The 19,274-nt window shown below is 41.6% G+C and overlaps 1 protein-coding gene across 3 annotated transcripts in view; it reads left to right on the forward strand.

Annotated features, from left to right (window-relative positions):
• Nucleotides 1-6,724, forward strand: part of TAB2 (TGF-beta activated kinase 1 (MAP3K7) binding protein 2) — a 67,438-nt gene extending 60,714 nt beyond the window's left edge. For all 3 annotated transcript variants that reach the window (XM_055713673.1, XM_055713674.1, XM_005446575.4), the window contains exons 4-7: nucleotides 225-385; nucleotides 1,033-1,126; nucleotides 2,433-2,513; nucleotides 4,669-6,724. In XM_055713673.1, coding sequence (XP_055569648.1) covers nucleotides 225-385; nucleotides 1,033-1,126; nucleotides 2,433-2,513; nucleotides 4,669-4,814 — 482 coding nt within the window. In that variant the 3' untranslated portion in view covers nucleotides 4,815-6,724. The remainder of the gene's footprint in view (nucleotides 1-224; nucleotides 386-1,032; nucleotides 1,127-2,432; nucleotides 2,514-4,668) is intronic.
• The last annotated feature ends 12,550 nt before the right edge of the window (nucleotides 6,725-19,274 follow it).

Here is a 19,274-nt window from a genome sequence, read left to right on the forward strand (position 1 = left end):
TGACTTTCGCATTGTATTTGCTTGTTATCTGTAATTGATTTGTGCTGTTTTGAAAAATACAACATTTTCTTTCCTGTGGCAGAGATTTTCTTGTAAGGAGAATGGAAAGGCAATCTGTAGCAATGTTTTTGTATTTTCCCAAAAGAATACTAACTTTCATCTTTATCTGATGTTGCCATGTGAAGGGTAATAAAGTAGATAAAATGGGACTTTATGTATTGCAGCTTTACTGGTACACCAGAAGGCGAGGATGGAGCGACTTCAACGAGAACTTGAGATTCAAAAGAAAAAGTTGGATAAACTAAAATCAGAAGTCAATGAAATGGAGAATAATCTAACACGAAGGCGCCTGAAAAGATCGAATTCTGTTTCCCAAATTCCATCAGTAAGTTGAAACGTCTGTAGGCTATAAACCTAAACCACAAGTGTGGTCTGTCACAATAAATTAAAGGAACAGTTCCTTGTATGCTGACAACATAATAGTGACAGGCAGTGTAGCTAGAATTAAACTGGTAAACAGTGTCATTTAGAGTAAAGACTAAATGTGCATTATTTAACCACAGACTTCCAGTTCACTAATTGCTTTGTGAAGTGTTGCTTTTAAAGGTAGTCACAAAAGGTTTGACCTGGTAGTCCTTTTTAACGTTTCAGACTACAACTTAGTACTCCATACTGCTTTCCACACAAAGTGTTTTTTGGTCTTCATGCTTATAGCAATCTCAAAGAAGCTGATTAATGCACCAGTTTCCAGTGCCAGAAGATCAGCCATTGATCTGGTGGACCACTGGCTGTGTTTTGACTACAATTTGGAGTTGCTCAGTCAGCTCTGAAATCTGATGAGAGAGAAGAATTTGGTGGGTCTGAAAGCTTTTTGTAAGATTACGCTTGGATTAAAAGAAAAAGGCTGTTTTTAGGGAAGATTGTTTTTTTATCTTCACTTCTGAAATAACTAAATGCTGCCTACCAATGCATGAACGATAACTGGCAATAAAATGGGAAAAATTAGTCTAACAGGCAGATTTATTTTTTCAGCTGGAAGAAATGCAACAGTTAAGAAGTTGTAACAGACAGCTGCAGATAGACATAGATTGCCTAACCAAAGAGATTGATCTTTTTCAAGCAAGAGGTACAGTATATCTTAGTACATCAGCAACTGTAAATGTTGGTGTGTCTTTCCTTTCTTCTTTCACTGTCTGCATGTATCCAATTATCAGAAGTGTCTGTTATAAATGTATAGACAGTTTGCAAAATCTTCATGTCATTTTGAGTGAAACCATGGAAGTAGTTGTCTTCTCAGCCTGTTTTTGTTGGCTTTATGATTTTCCTAATCCCAGTCATTTCTATCTCATACTTTGCTCAGAAGAGAGAAACTTGTGATGCCATTTATTTAGTAAGGGGAGGGGCGGGAATCTGATTATTTGAGCACCAAAGAAGAGGGAGAAGTAGTTTTGTGAGCGATACAGCTGTGCATATGTGTCAATATCTCTCGTCTTCCACTTCTGCGTTACAGTCAGGGTCTCAAGTTAGCAAATAGAAAGTACAGTTTTGACTTCCAGTGTGCTCTCCTCCTTCCACTTTCCTTGTCTGCAGGGACGCAGCCTTAGGTCGTGAGGGTGAAATTGAGACAGCTGAGCCAATTCAAGAGCTGCCAGCAAGAGGTCCCTCTCTCTTCCTGCTTCCCTCTCTTACTGTGCTCTGGCTCTGTGTTAGCTTTTTAGACCCTTTGCAGAGCTGATTCTGCTCACTAGCCAAGCAAAAAATGTTGCATTGCTGGAAAAGCTTGCTGCAGCTGATGTGAGGAGAGGCGCAGGAAGGGAGAACTGAGATAGTGAGAGGGAAGGGGCTAGTGCTTTCTACTTCCAGCAGCAGTGAGCTGTTAGATCAGTTCGCTCAAAAGCCATGGAAGTTCTTCAGTGTACCTGCAGATAAGGAGAAAGTAGACAGGTGTACTTGAATGTAATGCTGCACTAAAAACTTGACCTTAAATAGAATATTCAGATTACGTGTGATTTTGTATCTCTGTTACAGTAAATTGGAGGCAGGAGTTCCTTGTAAGTATTAAGTGTAAGCATAATATACTGCATAGTAAATAGCACATATCTTTCCGTATAGTTACAATTTAGAAAGTCTCAGGTAAAATTTACTAATAAAATGCTGTTAAATATTTAAGAGTGGCAGAAGAAAACACATTTAAGGAGTTTGGTCTGCTGGATTCTGTTTCAGACTTGATATTGCATATTTTGGGCAATAAGTATTTTCAAGTGTTGTTGACATCACTAATACCTCACTTGGGTCTCTGTTGACACCTTGATACAAAAGGTGATAATGAATAGTAGTTCTGTTTCAGAATTACTGCCAAAAAAACCTGATACGCTTTCCTACCCAAGTTTATTTTTAAAACTGCTTCACTTTTTTTTTTTTTTTATTTTTAGGACCACATTTTAATCCCAGCGCTATTCATAACTTTTATGATAATATTGGATTTCTTGGTCCAGTGCCACCAAAACCCAAAGGTACTATACTGGTAAAATTTTGATGTAATACTAATATGTGGTTTGCATCTAATATCAAGTTCTATTCTGTTAATGTAGTTTAAATGTTGATTGTGAAATAGCATACAAACCTTGCATTTTATTTGTATTGGCAGTAATACACTTCTATTTGCTCTTCTCTTTTTATGCATTCAGGAAAGTAGTATATTAAATAGGGTATGTTTGAAGATGGATAATCCGTTGGGAGGTGTTTTAAGTAAATGGAAGCATCCATCTTTTTTTAAAAATTAATGAGAGGTAGATTGCTTAGGGATGAGTGAAACTTGTTTAAATAGTGAAATTTTCATAATTGTCCTTGGTGAAGAGTGGATTTATTTACGTATTAGAATAACTCAGTTTGGTTACCCTGACTGGACTTCCTGGCTATGTAGAATTTTTATTAATGATTTACATAAGAGCCTCTTCTGGCTATTGTTAAATACAATTTTAGATAGTTGAAGAGGAAAGGAATGCTGCCCAATAGGGCAGTCAATATTGCTGAATTTGTTAGTCTTGAACATTCTGCTTGTTTTTAAGTTTTGCATGTTACTCATTCTTTTGCCCTAATGGGATCTCAAACAAAACAGAATAATTCTTACATGTTACATAAAGCAGAGAGTGAAATTAACTGTTTGCGACAGCATCTTGGTGCGACCCGTAGGCAGACCAAATCCACTGATGTTTCTGTGCAGTCTTTGTTCTCCACATAGTACAGATGTGTATGTGACTGGTCCTTGTCATGTGTGTTAACTTGTTACACAGTCTCATCTTACAGATTTCTGACCATTCTGTATTTCAAAATGGTCTAGGTGAATTTGACTTTCTTGTCCTCCAGACTGATACTGTTCTTCATGCCTTAGAAGGATTTTTAATCTTTTGTCCTATATCATTATGCAGGCTGTTAGTGAAAATACTGAGTGAAGTTAAAGCCATGCAAAGTCCTATTAGATACATTTTACAGCCAAACCATGAAGAATTTATCAGTTCTGTCAATTACATAGTTCCCTTTACAGTAAATAAAAACTAACCTAGCAAAGAAAAAATTAAAATACGTTTTCTGTGAGTAGTTTTTAACGTTTGCATCAACTCATCTTCTAGGAACTCACAAATTTAACTGTTCAGTAATTTGGTAAAACCTATCTTGAAAATGCAAAGTTAACTCCAACTGGTTTCTAAACCTCTTGAGTTCCTCTTATCCTTTATCTTTCTTTTTAAAAAAGTATTGTTGCTGTATCGTAGTCCTCCATTGACTTTTGTTTTCAGTTCATTTTATTTTTTAAGTTTTAACTTAACTATGTTATAGGCTGAGACTTAAAAAAGAATTATCACTGTTCACAGAATAATGAAAAATTATTCTTTTGCAGTTGTGATCAGTGGCATGGTACTTCTTGATGTTGTTGCTGTCATTTTGCAGTGGTTGCCATTGGCTAGTTGCTAATGAGATGTTCTCCACTTGAAATAATTGTCTGGAAGACTTTGTTGCAGTTGCCTAAATGGGCAACCCTTAATCTGAAGTCACTTTTCTCTCTTTTTATCTTTTTCATCTCTTCATCTTTTCTCTTAAATTAGTTCAAGGTTGTTGTCTAACACATCATGCAAAAAGATGCACTTGTATGCTTGGGAGGATTACAGTGTAGCATGACAGAGCTAACCATTGATTTTTCCTTAATGTATCTGTCTGCTTATCTGGTTTGAGGAAGAACTGCTAATACTCATTCTAGGGTCAAAATGTTAAATATATCAAAAGGTTACAGAGCACTTACTTCTTGCCATAACAAATTTTAGACTGCTACATAGACCTCAGACTAATAAATCTTGTGCATGTTTCCTGTGCCGATTAATTTCTGAATTTTATCTCCTTTTCATGCAACAGCTTTGAACTGAGACCAAAAGGGAAGAAGGCAGAGCAAAGGGGTGGGAAACTTGCTTTTTATAGTTTCACCTTGTGCCATTTGGCTGACTTACAATCAAGCTCTAGTGAAGGGGGTGGTAAAAAGCTGCCTCTGTCACTTGCAATAACTGTGCTGCTCTCGGAGGAACAAGATAGTTCTCAGTTACTGAAAAAAAAATCATCTCAAAATTCTTTCCATGCTGTTCTTAGTTAGTAACTGCTTATCTTATCTCTTTCATGTCACAGATCAGAGGTCCACTGTGAAAACACCAAAGACTGTTCCAGACACAGATGAAGATGAGGGAGCTCAGTGGAGTTGTACTGCCTGTACTTTTTTAAATCATCCGGCCTTAAATCGCTGTGAACAGTGTGAAATGCCCAGGCATTTCTGAGCCAACAGGCCTGTTACCTTCTATAAAACCATAACAAACGTACAAGGAACTACCCAGTTATTGGGGGGCAAAAAAAGCATTTATGCGTGGGATTTTGTAAAATTGAAGGTGTGACGAGATGGTATTTTGCTAATGTTAAATGTCAGCCCACAGAGCTAGTAATACCTCAGTGTTGTGTCACAGGCAGTTGAAATTGATCGGCTGAAAGGTAATCTGCTGAAAGACTCGGTTGCCAGCTGCCTAAACCATGTACAGTATTACCAGTATCCCAGTAACACACACCATGTTCAGTGCTTGGGTGTTGCCCATCCTCTTCTCTGCCCCAGTGTCACTACTGAATTTTGACAGGGGAAAGGAATAGAGTGCTAGTGTTTTTGTTTTCAGAGCTTTCAGTGAAACACTACATGCACAGAGGAGATCTAAAAGGAACAAGGTTTAACTATTTGAACTGTTTGCTGCCACATAGTGCCTTCGATAAAGGGAAGAACTTCACAAATCAGTGGTACTCTTTGCCTTGTCTTCCCTGAAAACATCTCTGTGAAGCCAGAAATCAGTACAATCACATCTGAAGATGAAAAGGAAAAACTGCATGCGTTGTCTGTACAATACACACAGTGAAATACCCCAAAGCTTTTCCTACTGTACATAGCTCTAGAGCCTGCTTTAAGTGATTTCTTTTCTTCACCTTTATTATTTTCTTGTACTTCTGTATGTATAGTGTAATAGTCTTTTTGTTAACTTTCTTTTTTCCCTTTAAGTGATTAAGCACGATCATGTCCCTTTTTTTTAAGCTTTTATCTGAGAGAAGCAATGCCTTAAAATAAGAGCATTAATAAGAAACTATGCACAAAATAGCTTTCCTCTGCTCATTCTGTACATTGCTCTTGTAAATGCTGATGATCTGTGAAGACCTGCAGATGCAGCGTGGTAAAAATGCAGGAAAAGTTGGAAGAATTATGCATATAGTTCACTCTGTACACTGAGTTTTACGGTGGGTGACACAAGGTAGCGTTTTGTCTGGTGTGAGGAAACTTTATACTAAGAAACTTTCAACCCACCAACAGATCAGCATCTGATTCAAGCTTGCTTCATCTGCTGGGTATCTTGCAGACTCCTGGAGAGAGATTCATTCGGGAAGTACATACAGTGCCAAAATCAACAGCAGCAGCATCGTACAGCTTTGTTCAAGGACTTTAAATGCTTTCCTGTTTTGGCAGCCGGTTTCTAAACCTGACTTTGTGGTGAAGTCTCATATTTATAGAAAACAAGGATAGCAATATTTAGGACAACTGAAATAAAGGCTGGAAAAGAGAAATCAAACAGACTTGAACACTGAAGCAACCTCAAGCATCTCTTTATTTTGATGATCTATTTTTTTAAGGAAAATATTCACGTGATCGGGGATGTACGTAACCAAGATCAAGAAAATGGAATTCCAGTACAGTATGCATGAAAGACGGCACGCAAAGAATTATGTAGCAGCACTTAGCGTGAGGCTGGAGGGAGTGCTAACAATGTAGCAAGAGACAAAGTAGACTGTCACCCACTGTAAACATTTGCCAGTGGACACTTTTATTAGGAGTTTTACAAGTGATCTATGTGAATGCACAGAGGCCTTTGTTTTGAAGGCTTTGCATTTTTTTTTTATGTGGGAAGAAAATGCCAATCCCAGGTAATTAGGCAGTAGACCCAAAGCACTTGCATTCAATGCATTTTGTTTATAAAATGAGGCCTTGTTTTTCAGCTTCATCTGCAGTTCTATGTGAAGATTGACAAATCAGTTTTTACCTGTTTATTAATAAAACCTAATTTGGATATCTTGAGTTGATGGTTTTGTGATTTAGCTGGGTAAACTGCCTTTGTAACAGATAAGTTATTTATAAAAATTAAAAAAAAAAATTATATTCTAATGTTTGGTTTTGTGATTTGTTTGTTTTTTCCATGCTGTGGAGCAGCAGAATATTCAACGGAACAATAAGCGTTAATAGTATTAAAAGTAGGCAGATTTCTTGCCACCAGAGATTCTATTTAAGCCTTTGTTTTGTTGAATCTTGTCTTTCCTCCCATGTATTATTCTGTTAAATTCTAATTCCGTGAGCGTAAGGAATGTATTCTGAAAAGTTGCACTGACAAGATTGTGTCCTGACCAGAGAATCATTCACTTTATGAATAATTAGTAAGCTAGACACGTGCTCTTTTTACTTCATGCTTTAAGGGTTTATGATTTTAAAAATATTTTTCTGATTCAAAATGGGCAACCACTATGTCCAAGGTAATAGTTTATCTACTTTGTGTACTGTTAACGTAAGCACAGTTTAATGATTAATATGGTTGAACTGTATTTTGTGCTGTGTATACTATAGTGCTATGAGATGTGAAGTGCTCCTGGACATGTCTTTCCCACTTGGACCCTGTTTAGACAGACATTTGGTGTGTGGAGCTGGGCTTTCCTGAGACACAGTGATGCTGTGTAAAAGCCTTTCAGGAGGCATCTATAAAGAGATCAACTACAGATCCAATAAAAAACATTCCTTAATGCAGATTAATCAGCTGAAGTGCCTTTATCTGCTGTATGGAAAATAATGCTTGGAGTGAGGAGGGCAGCTGTTTTTAAAAAGCAAACAACGAAAACTAATCAGTTGGGGGGGGGGGGAAACATGTTTGGGGAAATAGGTGAAGTGGAATTCTGCTCATCATATCAAATGCGTAATTCATCTTCTCCCTGCATTTATTTTGTGTGTTATTTTCTGAAGGAAAAAAAAAATTTACATCCTAGCTCCCAGCTAACTGTGCAGAGCCATCAGCGCATTAGTATGAGCGTATGGGGCAGTGTTTTCAATAACTGATCCTGGAATAGTGGGACAAGAGAAATGACATCTCCAGTGTTGTCTGGTTCACAGACTTTTAAATTACCTTCAGGGGCTTTATGTTTGTCCTGTGTATCATTAGGCCTTCCTTCAAGTTGATACCAGTATATTGGCATATCACTGCTGTATGCTTTTAAAGGGTAGGATTTTGAGGGATGAAGTAGAACTAATTTCACTGCTGAATTTTTTTCTTTTTCCTCATAGAAGATAAATAACAAAAAATGAAACATTTGCAGTAAGGTTAAACTTTGTATTGTGAACATCAGTAGTTTATCTTGGATGATGCTGATTTATGACTATGTTTCTGTACTGTCTTTGTTAGGGATCTCTATAATGGTAAAAAAATCAACAACAGGAAAAAAAAAAACCCCAAACAACAACCAACCCCAAATAGATTATTTCACTCTTTAGCAGGAAGGGAGAAGTATGCTTCTTGGCTTTTAGAGGTGCTGCTGTTTATTTGTTTATTTTTCATGAATATGTGAAATGCTCATCACTCAGTCAAGCTTTAGAATTGGGATGACTGTAGAAGTGCAGGCAGTGAAACAGACAAAGAGCTGGTAACTGGGCTGCTGTGTCACGTCAGCTCTGCGGGGCTGCCTTCAGTTGGCATTGCCAGTTTTCCAGATAAATTAGAAAAACATTTGTCTTCTGTGGTCTCCAGTCAGTAGAGCTATTCTGTTACCCAGGAGTATGGTTGTGTGTGTCACCCCTGAAATTTAGATTGTGACATTTGATATCTTCAGTCTCAAGCTAATGATACATTGATTTTAAAACTGCATGGTTGGTATTTGTGCCTGTCTGTTTTATTTGTGTGAGCTTAGTCAATTTTATGATCTTGAAGTATTTACCTTCAGTGTATTTTGTAGATGCCCAGGAAGAAAAGTATCCTTATTAGTACTGCATTTCTTCAGATTCCTCTGCCTTGAATGTACATTCAAGCCTGGACATAAATTAAAGGAGAACTTGATCAAAGATGTTAAACAAGCATTTAACAAGAAGAAAAAAAAAGCCAAGTATTGAAATTTCCTGATATTCACCCTTTTCAGTGCCACTACTTTGGTTTTCTAAAATGCGAGCATTGCTATAAAACAGTGGCAGAAACTTTTCAATACAGTCAAGTAACAGCATCTGTAGTGTAGCTTGTGAATCCATGGCAATTCTTACGAATATTTCATTCTAAAATAGCAAGGAAATGCTTTGACTTTGTCTTATTTGTTAAAAAAATCCTAATGTGAACAGGAAATAAAAATTAGTTTTAAACTTGATTCCTTTCGTTGGTACAGAGTAGAATGATTACAATGCATTCCTTTTTCAAGCCGGACTGGTTGAATAGCTCTCTTGTTGCTAACTTTGAGGAACAGTCTTTGATTTTTGTGTAGTCCAAAATGCCTGGTGAGGCTCACACTTTGAATATTTTACTTAAATTACTGGAGAGCAAGAGAACAGGAAGTTAGTACGAAATGTTTGGGGACTTTTAGGCTTCACGAAGAGCATAAGTGCTGTAGGAGCACTTGGGAATGATGATGAGCATTGAATGCTGCAGTCACACTAAACTTTGACTTTTTTCTTTTTTGATACAATTCTCCATGATTTTTATTTGGCTTTCTTTGAGCAGTTTGGTGTCAGTGATATGCTTGCTTCTACAGTAGAGCTTCTCAAATAGTGTCACCTTCAGAGGCAGCACTAGTAGAACTCACAAGTGCTTGCTTCAGTCAAGCTTTAGACATACTAATTCCCAGTAGTGTAAGTAGTTATAATCATGTATTCATCAAACACACAATGGTCTCCAGCCAGTGCAATGCTGCAGGCATGAGCTAGGCAAGCATTTTTCTCAGTGTCCCGTTCTCTTCACTGATTTGTTGCAGGTATCTGTGTGTAGTTACAGAGGACTGAGCCAAAATTATCTACGTGGGTTCAAACTGCCTATTATTTGTAAGTTTATTTAAAATAATAAAACACTAACATATTGCATATGAGCATGGATTTTGAAGGAGAAAAGTGGCATATTGGTTTGGGTACTACTCAAATGAGCAGTTAGGGATTTTTATATATAAACCTAATTCCATATTTTTAATGCACATGCATTGTGTTAATGCCTTTAAATTCTGTGACTACATGCTGTTATTCTACACAGTTTACAGGAGCACGATGCCAGTACGATTTTGATGTAGTTGATTTGGTAATGAGTGGAAGAAATGTGTGTTAAGCATTTTTAACGTGGTTTTGTCTTAGTAGGTATCAACAGACCACATCCAGCCTGTGACTGATCAGCTTTGCCTAAATTCAAGTTCCTATTGCGAGTGATTTAGGTCAGGGCTGAAAAAAGATACACTGATGGAGACATAGAAGGGGACTAAGGGATGCTGTGTCCTTTGTTCTTCATATGCAGAAGCAAGTGGTGGTGGTGTTCTTGCACCCCACTGTAACATGCAAACTAAAACGTGGCAAGCATAAGGCCTCAAAGCAGAAGAGGCTGTAAATGTTAGTGTCAGGAGCCTGGGACATAGCATCCGTAGCATGCCTGGCCGGGAAGACTCATCATGTGCTTGGTCTGTGGTACCTCAGGAGTCTGTCGGTACAAGTAAATGAGTTTTACCACACGCAGCTAGTCATGAGGCTTGTTTTTGTGGCAGTTGATGGAGTTGGTTGATGCGTTATGTTCCTGAGCACGATGACCAAATGTTTCTATCCCGTGATTTCTTTGCAGACTTGCACAATACACTGCTCAGTAGGGTCAGCAGAACAGCAAGGTTAAGGAACAGCAGCATCGGAGTATTCGCTTCACAAGCCTTTTGACAGGAAAGGATGGCTGACTTCTCAGGCTCACCTCAGGGGCAGTGGAAGGTGCAGTCCGTATAGGAGGTACGCAAAAACAGTTCATCACAACACCCATTTCCTGTGACATGACAGATGTGCAGGTGTCACCGCTGTGTATCTGCTCGTGTGACAGCCATGTCTCCATCGCATGCCAGGGTCTCGTGCTTGGCACGTTTGGTTACGTGCCGAGGAAAGGTTTATAAGGTCCTCCTAAGAAAAGGACAGTGGGAAGCGAGCTCCCGGAGTGCCTGGTCTGGCTGCTACACAGCTGCTCACCCACGGCGGAGGAGAGGCGCCTGCAGGTAAAATGGGTTATTCTGCCTTTACAGTTTTGGAGGGTGGACACTTGTTCCTTAAAATAGACGCTTTGTAGTCTGAAAAAAAGGCCAATGCATCAGGAAATCTGGATTAGCTTTTTGCCATCATACTACAATAATAAGCTCTTAAAAGTGGTGTATTGTAATTAAGGGAGTAAGTCTGGAATTGAATTCAAAACAGGTTAGTGAATATTGATACCCTTCTGATGTGACAGGAAACGTGTTTCAAATAAAAGAATGGAGTGAAAACTTTATTATGAAAATTACCAGCCAAAAAATTTCAAATGAAGTATTAGCTTTATAGTGGCTTTATGTTGATGTAAGAATATAAGCAAAGCAATGTTTGTATGTATGGAATGTCTCATCAGCTGATATAAAAAAAAAATTACTCGTTTACAAACCCTGCTTATGGTAGCAACTCTGTAGTTAGTTGTAAGTTGGGCAGCCCTTTTTTATTATTTTTAATTTTTGGCATTTCATGTGTTGTATCCTGGGGAGAACATAATTGGATGGATGGATTTATTTCATGCAAAACCTTTTTAGTTTTGCTTTCGGTTTTTCGTTTTGTGTTAGTCAGATTTCCATAATGTCCTGCTTAGGGTCTTAGAGTATTGGGATGGAGGCTTACTGTCACCCAGTCTGGGAGCTGCTGTTGAGAAGAAAGATTCGGAAGGTACTTGGATGCATTGTACTTACAATTCATCTGGTTACTTTGGGGCTGGAGTTGACTGGGAGCCTGTGGACAGTTGCGGAAAAGTGAAATGCCACTCAAAAGGCATCTGGCCAAAACAAACTTCATCTAAAGGGGCCTGTTGGAGAGAACAGGCAAGGCAAATGGGGACAATTGTGCAGCAATTGAAGGAGCAGCAGGTCCAGCACTTCTTTCTGCTGGAAGATTTACACCACCACCTTAGGGTTTGTGTGCTTCCTCTCGTGTATGACCTGTGAAGACATCCTAAAGGTAACGTGTTTTCTCCCAGTCTTCATGTTGCAATAGTGTTTTGTGCTGCTAATGGGGCAGAATGGGGCCAGGAAATAGTCAAAGGATCACAGAAGGTACTAAATAAAAATGGTAAAAATGCCACAGGTGTCAGTACCACCACAGTGATCGTTATCTCTGCAATATCACTGTGTCATTGGCTGGCTTTCTAAAAGATCCTCTGCTCTAGTGACATGGCAGCTCTGCTCTGAGCAGTTGTAGAGAATGTGAACCCAAGATTTTGCTATTCCCTGTGCCTGCCTTCATCTCTGTCCCTGTCTCGATCTCTGCCTTTTCAGCTTTCCTTTTTCAACTCTATAATTAGAGATTTGAACCATCACTCAAGCCAAATTTCTGATGTTTTGTTGCAGTCTCTGATAGCTACTGTGAAAATCTGGACTGAAACTGTGATGTGTCTTGTATTTTTTCATGCGCTTTTTCCTTTCCTCTGTGTTTTAAGGCCAGAAATAAAATTTAAATGTGACCTAAGGAAAGAAAATACTGTCTTTTGACAGAGATACCTGAGGCAATTATGAAGAGAGAGTAACGAGGTGTCTTTTCTGTCCGCAAGAATCACTTTGGTAGCCAAAGTCTACAGATGAAAACCGTCAGAAGATTTGGATGCTGTCATCAGGCATCCAGCCTGAAGTCAGAATGCAGTTTGGCCCTGTGTTACAGACTTGCTTGGTGGTTTGGAGAAAGTTGCTCAGGTCCTTCTCTATCTGTTCCATGGCAGCAGTATGACCTTTCTCATTTTTGCAGTGTTTCTTGTGCAATTCCCCTGCCATTGCGAAAGCATTTGGAGGTGCGTACCTCTTTTCGTGCCTTCTGTCCACACTCCTGAATGTTTAAGGTTTTCAGGAAGTGGGGCTGTGTGCTAGAGGTTCATACTATGCCAGTGCAACTAAGCTGCTGCTGTACTTAAATTGAAAAGACACTGTAACTTGGCTTCAGGAACTCTTCCTTGTCCTTGGCACAGCTACCCTGTACATGAGAAAGAAAATACCATGTTAGTGTTTTTTGAGCTGAAGGACATGACAAAAGCTTTTCTTCTTGAGTAATGATTAGTAACGTGGTTTTTTTCTGATAAGCTTGATACTTAAATTGCTTAGGCTTTTTGAACCCCTAAGGAAACCAAGCACTGCGCTGCCTGGCCAGGGTTCTGTCCCTGCGAGCTTCTCTTTGGGCCCTGGGACTCTGGACTATGTGAAACAGAACAGCCGGCTAAAAGGAGCTTTTCCTTTTTGTAACGGGCCCTGCTGCTGCCCCAGTGGATCTCAGCAGTGCTTTTCTGCCAGCCCCAGACCCTAGCCACCAAGCTCCACCTTCCAAACTTACCAGTAGTTTTGCTCTGAAAAAATACTTTGCCATTTTTCAGGGCAGCCGTGCTATGTTCCAGTTCTCAGTGCTTCCTGAAGCAACGGTACGGTTGGGTGATGGGGAGAAATACTTTACCATTCATGTGATTTACAGTTGCACCCAAAACAACTGTTAGGCATAGCTGTGCCAGGAGATGCTGTGCTTGGGAAGCTCCTTTCCCACTTGGAGAGCCTAGCCATGTTTGAAGTGGTGATAAGTAACATGCAAAAGTATGTTTTGCGTAGTTTTGTTGAAAATTGTATCATCCATCTCCTGATCTCACACTTCATGTTGGTTTTCATTTTCTTTCACTTATATGATAATCTTCTGTCTTTTCATTGTGTTCTTTTCCTGGACCAGTACCTGCATCCTAATACTAGGATTGAACCTGTTGATTTTTGATTGCATGCAGTGGGTTAGTTCAAGACCTGAAATCAGCATCTAGGTCTCACTTGAACATCAGCACGTCACCCCATGGCAACCATGCCCTTCTCTTGGTTTTTAAAGCACTTTTAGTAGTTCTAGTGCTGCCCCAGAAGGTGGTAGGCTGCCGTGTGGTGATTTCAACTCGCTTAAAGGTTTTCATTTTATATGTGAAATTCATCTCATGAGACGTCAAGACAAAATGCATTAGTATGCTTTGGAGCATGGATTGCATCACCCCGCCAGCTGCAAGCGTCTTCATTACTAGTTTACAGGGTGGTACTCGGTGATGCTCCCATTCTCTGTGGAGCTGTTGATGAGCTATGAATCCTGTGTTGTGGCATCGGAATAGCACACCCTCCCTAGGGGTGACAGGGAATGGCTAATCTGGGCGTTGCCCATCCTTTGGTCAGAGCTGCTGTTTTCTGAAAGGTGTGGAAAGGCTTTTGCTCCTGAGGCCAAAAGGAAGGTGTAATCAAGTATTGGTTAACTTTTTTCTGAATACTAATTGTATGACTCTAGCCAGGTCTCAGGTGACACAGCTCATTTTCACAGCACAACTGGATTATGCTGTTGCTGCCATAACCTATTTGTCTGTCTTTTCATTTTTTTTTAAAAAAGCATTTAACTCCAAACTTAAAATAGACCAATGAGTCAAACACACCAGTGAAGAAATTGTGGATAAGGGCCTCTGAGGTAGGTGGCAAAAGCGGGATTGCTCAGAGGCTTGCTTTGTCTGCTGTTAATCATCTGTTAGCAACTGCTGTGTGATCCTTTAAAGCAAGAGCCCTTGCTCCCGTTGGAAAGAGCTTGCTTTCCGTGGTGTCCTCCACCCTGAAACCCTGCTGTATTGTAGTTGGCTACAAAAGCACTCTGTACCTGCAGTTTGGTGGCTGCTTCTGGATGTATTACTTGGGGGGGTTGAGAGAGTGCCTGCCAGCTGTCAGGATACAGGCACGGTTGGTTCTCTCTGCGTGTCCTCAAGCAGTAACGTAAGCCAGCGCACTCACTGACCTTTTTCAGATGTTTTTTCATCAGCCTCTGATATCTGGGTTGATGGAATTTGCTTTCCCTGCCTTTTTAGCCCTTTCCAGGCTGGAGCAGGCTGTAGTGTTGTGAGGAGTTGTTATACCATGGTATGGGTAGATCCCAAACTGTATTTTTCTCGTTCTCTTGACTGTCCTGCTGGTGTGTTTGATGGTGCAGGGCTTGATGCACTGCACAGGAGCTGCTGAGTCAGCCCTGAGCTGGCAATGTTTTACTGTACTCTTAACCCCATATAGAGCTGTCTGGACCCTGAGCAGGCAGGAGAGGAGCCAATGTTTCCTGCTTTGTTCTGAAACATGTCAAGGCCAGCCTGGGGGAACATTTGCTTTCAGCTGTGTACAGCTTCCAGTGCCAACTACCCTGCACCTCGGATGCCACGTACTGAAGAGCAGCATATCCAGGCAGGGCCACAGCAGCACTCCTGGGGATGTTCCAGCAAAACCCTGTGTGCAGCCTGCGTTGTGGGTCCTTGCAAGTCCCAGCTCTGTATCAGTGTGATGTAACATACATAAATCTTAACCTCATAGATTTGCTTTGGAAGTTGTGCAAGAAGGAGGGGGGTGTCTTGTTTTTACAGATTCCTGTTCTGAACAGCAGAGTCTAGAAAGCATATGTAACTTTTGTAATATTACTGCTAATTGCTATGATGCAACTCTGCTTTGAAATGGGATGAACTGCATTCTCCAAAATATAAAGAAGACTACATTTTGAGCCCTGAAAGCCAAGAACTGAGCACCACAGATGCAGTTTTTAAAGCAGGCCTGAATAAATGAAGGGTTGATGGCACAGCACTGGGAATCACCTGCTGGCCCATGGGCAAATCCAGGCTCCATCAGGAGGCTCAAAGAGTCTTGCCTTCAAGCCAGGGTTGCTGCCGCACCAGTGATGCGATAGCTGGACCTAAGCGGGGGCTACCTGTGCCTCTGGCAAGGAGGTTAGAAACAAGGCTGCAAGCAGGTTACAAGTAGCTGGAGCTCAAGCCTGCATGTGCTGTGTTGCACATCCAGCCTCCACCCGGCTGGTGGAGAACTGCAATTTGGTATGGAGGTGCCCAGCTACCTGGCCTCGGGCAACTGTACAGCGGTGGTGCCCTGCTCCCCAGAAACGAACCGAAAGAAGGTGTAAAAGGAATGCAATAGGAGCCTGGCATCTTGAATTACTTTGGAAGAAGCTTATTTTTTATTCTCCCCTCCTACTTAATGCTGCCTTACAATTGGATGCCTGGAATACTTGTTGTATATCTCTCTAACCCTTGATTGACACATATACAAGATAATAATCTTAATTAGTTAAAATCCCCTGTGCTCAGATTGACCAGTAATGTTCAAAGTACACCTGGAAAGACTTTCGAGATAACGTTTGTAAGACAATGCTCTCTGGGCTCGAAGAGAAAGTGTTTTTCCAATTAATTTCTGTCTAAGGGTTGGCTGTGATACTTACCCAATTGACAAACCTAGTTTCAAGTTTCAGCTTTAAAATATAATTGGCAGCTCAGCAAATTCATAAAATTGATCCCCATTCACACTTATTTTTGGCTTGCATTAAGAATGTGCCAACCTGGAACTCTAAACTTAACCCCGAGTGACTTTCCCAGGGCTGCTGCCCTGAAAGGGAAGCCTGGCAGCGGCGCCTGGGTCCTGGCCAAGGTAAATCCTGAGCCACCGGCGCCAGGGCAGCCGTGGCCCAAGCCGCAGGTGGAGGGGGAATAAAAAGATGGAATAAAGGGTGGATTTTGTGAAATTTCCCCTTTCTGGAGCGTGTTAAGCGGCCCTGCTGCTCGGCTCAGCTCCCCCGTGTGACACAGCGCCGTGGCTCCTAGGAGCATCCAAGCTGTGGCGGGCGCTGCAGAGCTGCTGGAACATTGGACACACTGGAGTTAGGGGGCCGTGCCGCTGCCCGGCTTTGGGGTGTCTCGGCTCCGCGGGCGAAGCTACTAGAAAGTGGCGGAGCCTTCCCGGCGGGCACATGCGCCTCTGCCAGCCTGCGGGAGCCTCCGTGGCGTGGCTGCCCTGGCGAGGCCAACGCACGGGTGCTGCCCCCCCACCCCCCCCGGGGTGCTGCCCCCCCACCCCCCCGGGGTGCTGCCCCCAGAGGGAGAGTGAGGGCAGCCCCTGCCGGGGGGCTTCAGGCGGGTAGATGGGGCTGGGGGTGGCGATGTCAGCCCTGCAGCAGCCAGCCCTGATTCTAGCGCTACCACATTGACACCTGGTGGCGGACGCGGCCACGGGGTTTTTTTTTAAAAGCAGGCGGTCGGTGTGTGTCTTACGGGTGGCGTTTGCTAGCGGCGTGCCGCTTGGCCCTTGATGCTTTTTCTTTCAGCATCTCTACTTAAGCTCCCTTGGACAAATACAAACATTAGGATATGAAAGTGTAGAGGCTGACCTAAACCGGTGTCTTCCAAATATTATCTGCTGTTGCATATCGGTATCGTAAAAGGTGATCAGAAATAACCACAAGAGTATTTTTTCTACTTTTCTGCTTATCCAGAACTTGGATTCTCTGCCCCTTTTTTCATAATATTGTTGTTTTGACTTCAGCTTAAACTGACGCTCACTTCCTGCAACCCCACTTCTGCAAAGCTTAAATAGGACCTATGTAATCAAAGAAAGATGCCCTAAAGATTTGAAGATCTTCCATCTGTTTCTTTAAGTGAAGCCAGGGCTCTGCGTCCACCACACTTCATATATAATGTTATGAACGAAAGGATATTTGGATGCTGAAGTTCTTCTCTGAGAATGTTTCACTGCTGGAAATAACATTTTTACAAGCTTCTGTATTCCCTTCAGTCCCTTCCTAACAGGACCTCCTGTGGGGAGAACTTGGTGTTTCTCATTCCAATAATACCTTTGAGTAACGTTTATAATTGTCTGCTAACAGTCATGTGTTTTTTAGCAATAATAAATCATACTCAAATCTGCTTCCTTGCTAAAAATGTCTTTAGCAGTGCTTTTGAAGCAGTCGTTGGATGGACTGCAGCCTTTGCCAGGCTGTCATGGCATTTATGCTTTTGGTTTCCCTGGAGCTGCAGAATGTGGGGTTTATTTATGGAGTACAATTTGCCATTTGAAGTGGTAAAAGCCATCACCTTCCCCCGTGCTTCTCCTGCTATCCCCCCCCACACACACCCTTAGCAAGCGCTGGTTGCTCTTTAGTCCTGTTAGGCAGTTCTCATCTCTCTGCAGCTATTCTGCTGACGATGTGAGGAGAACGTTATTCCTGTAGTAAAACTGGCTCTGATCTGGAAACCAAATCACCAGACAGTGAATGATATCTTTGTATTGTCTTTGTGTCCAGCGTTGTGGTTCATGCAGTTACTATAGTTGATATTGCTGCTTATTTAGCATTTTTCTCAGTTGTTTGGAGTCTCTGCAGGTAGTAAGTTATGGGCATTCAATTCAGCAAGCTGAGAGTCACGGGAGAGCTGGACTCCGCTTAGCTCAGTGTTGCAAGCGTGCAGGTGGATGGCAGCCATCCTTTTCCACCTGACCTTGCACAGCAGTACCTTCCTGAGGTTTATCGTACCGTATGTAACATACAATACTTGCTTCTACTAGCTCTATGCTTCTGTAGTTTTATTTGATACCTTTTTGGGTTTTCTTTGAGAAAATTTATTTCCATTTGCCCAGTTTGACTGGTTTTTTTTTGTCATCTGTGTTTTGCTGTCTGCTTCTAGTTTATGTTTTTGTTCTGCCATTCAGTGTCCTCATGCCCATTTGTTTTCTGTATGAAAACAGTAGCGTTAGGAACTCCCTCGGGTGCACAGTCTGGGTGACGGTAGGTGAAGGATGAATGTTGCTTTTACAGTAGGATTTCAGGTCATTAAGGGCGGATGGTGGCTGAGTGTCTGCTAGCATCCTGTTTGGTCCTCAGAGAAGGGAAAGCTGTGCGCAGTCAGCGCCAGCACCTGTGAATGTAACTTTGCCTCTTGTTTCCTTTCCCAAACTGCTTTTGCTAGGAAGACCACTTTAAGGTGCGATGGGAAAACAACTTGAGCATATCAGGTCTCTGCCAGGCTAAAGGTATCTATGTCATGGTTTTAACAACAAAAACCAAACAATGTATATATATATATAAAAAAAAAAAAAAAAGAGGGGGGGACAACGACAAAAAAAAGAACTCCAAAAATATGCATCAGCTGGAGGGCAGGGGTGAAGGGAGAGAGGTAAGACACTACCTGGGCTTGAGCAGGAGGGGTACATGGCACAGCAAGGGAGCCGGTGAGTGCCGGGGGCGGGGAGGGAGCGGAGAAGCAAAGTGAGTGTGAAACAAGAGCTTGGGGTGGCAGTGGCTGGGGGCTTGTGGTTTTGGGGAAGTGGAAGGAGAGGGGTTGGGACAGGGGGGAAGCATTTTGTAACCTGTGGCCTGCTCCATAAAGAGTGCAATGGAAATCCTGAGCCCAACGAGAACGGGAGAACAAAAAGCGTGTAAAAAAATTAGGGAAGCAGAGGAGATTGTGTGACACAAGGGAAAGCCAAAGAGGAGGAGCTGGCAGTGCCGTTATGGAGAGCAATTCTGATGCTACTATTCATTGGCAGAGGCACATCATCTGATTTCCTTACCATGTTCAAAGGCCTGATAGCCCTGCATGCGTTGTCCTAATTTTCTGGCTTGCTGCCTTACATGTGCTGTCCCCACAGATCGCTGGGTT

Source organism: Falco cherrug, chromosome 6 (assembly GCF_023634085.1).
Source record: "Falco cherrug isolate bFalChe1 chromosome 6, bFalChe1.pri, whole genome shotgun sequence".
Lineage (NCBI taxonomy): Eukaryota > Metazoa > Chordata > Aves > Falconiformes > Falconidae > Falco > Falco cherrug.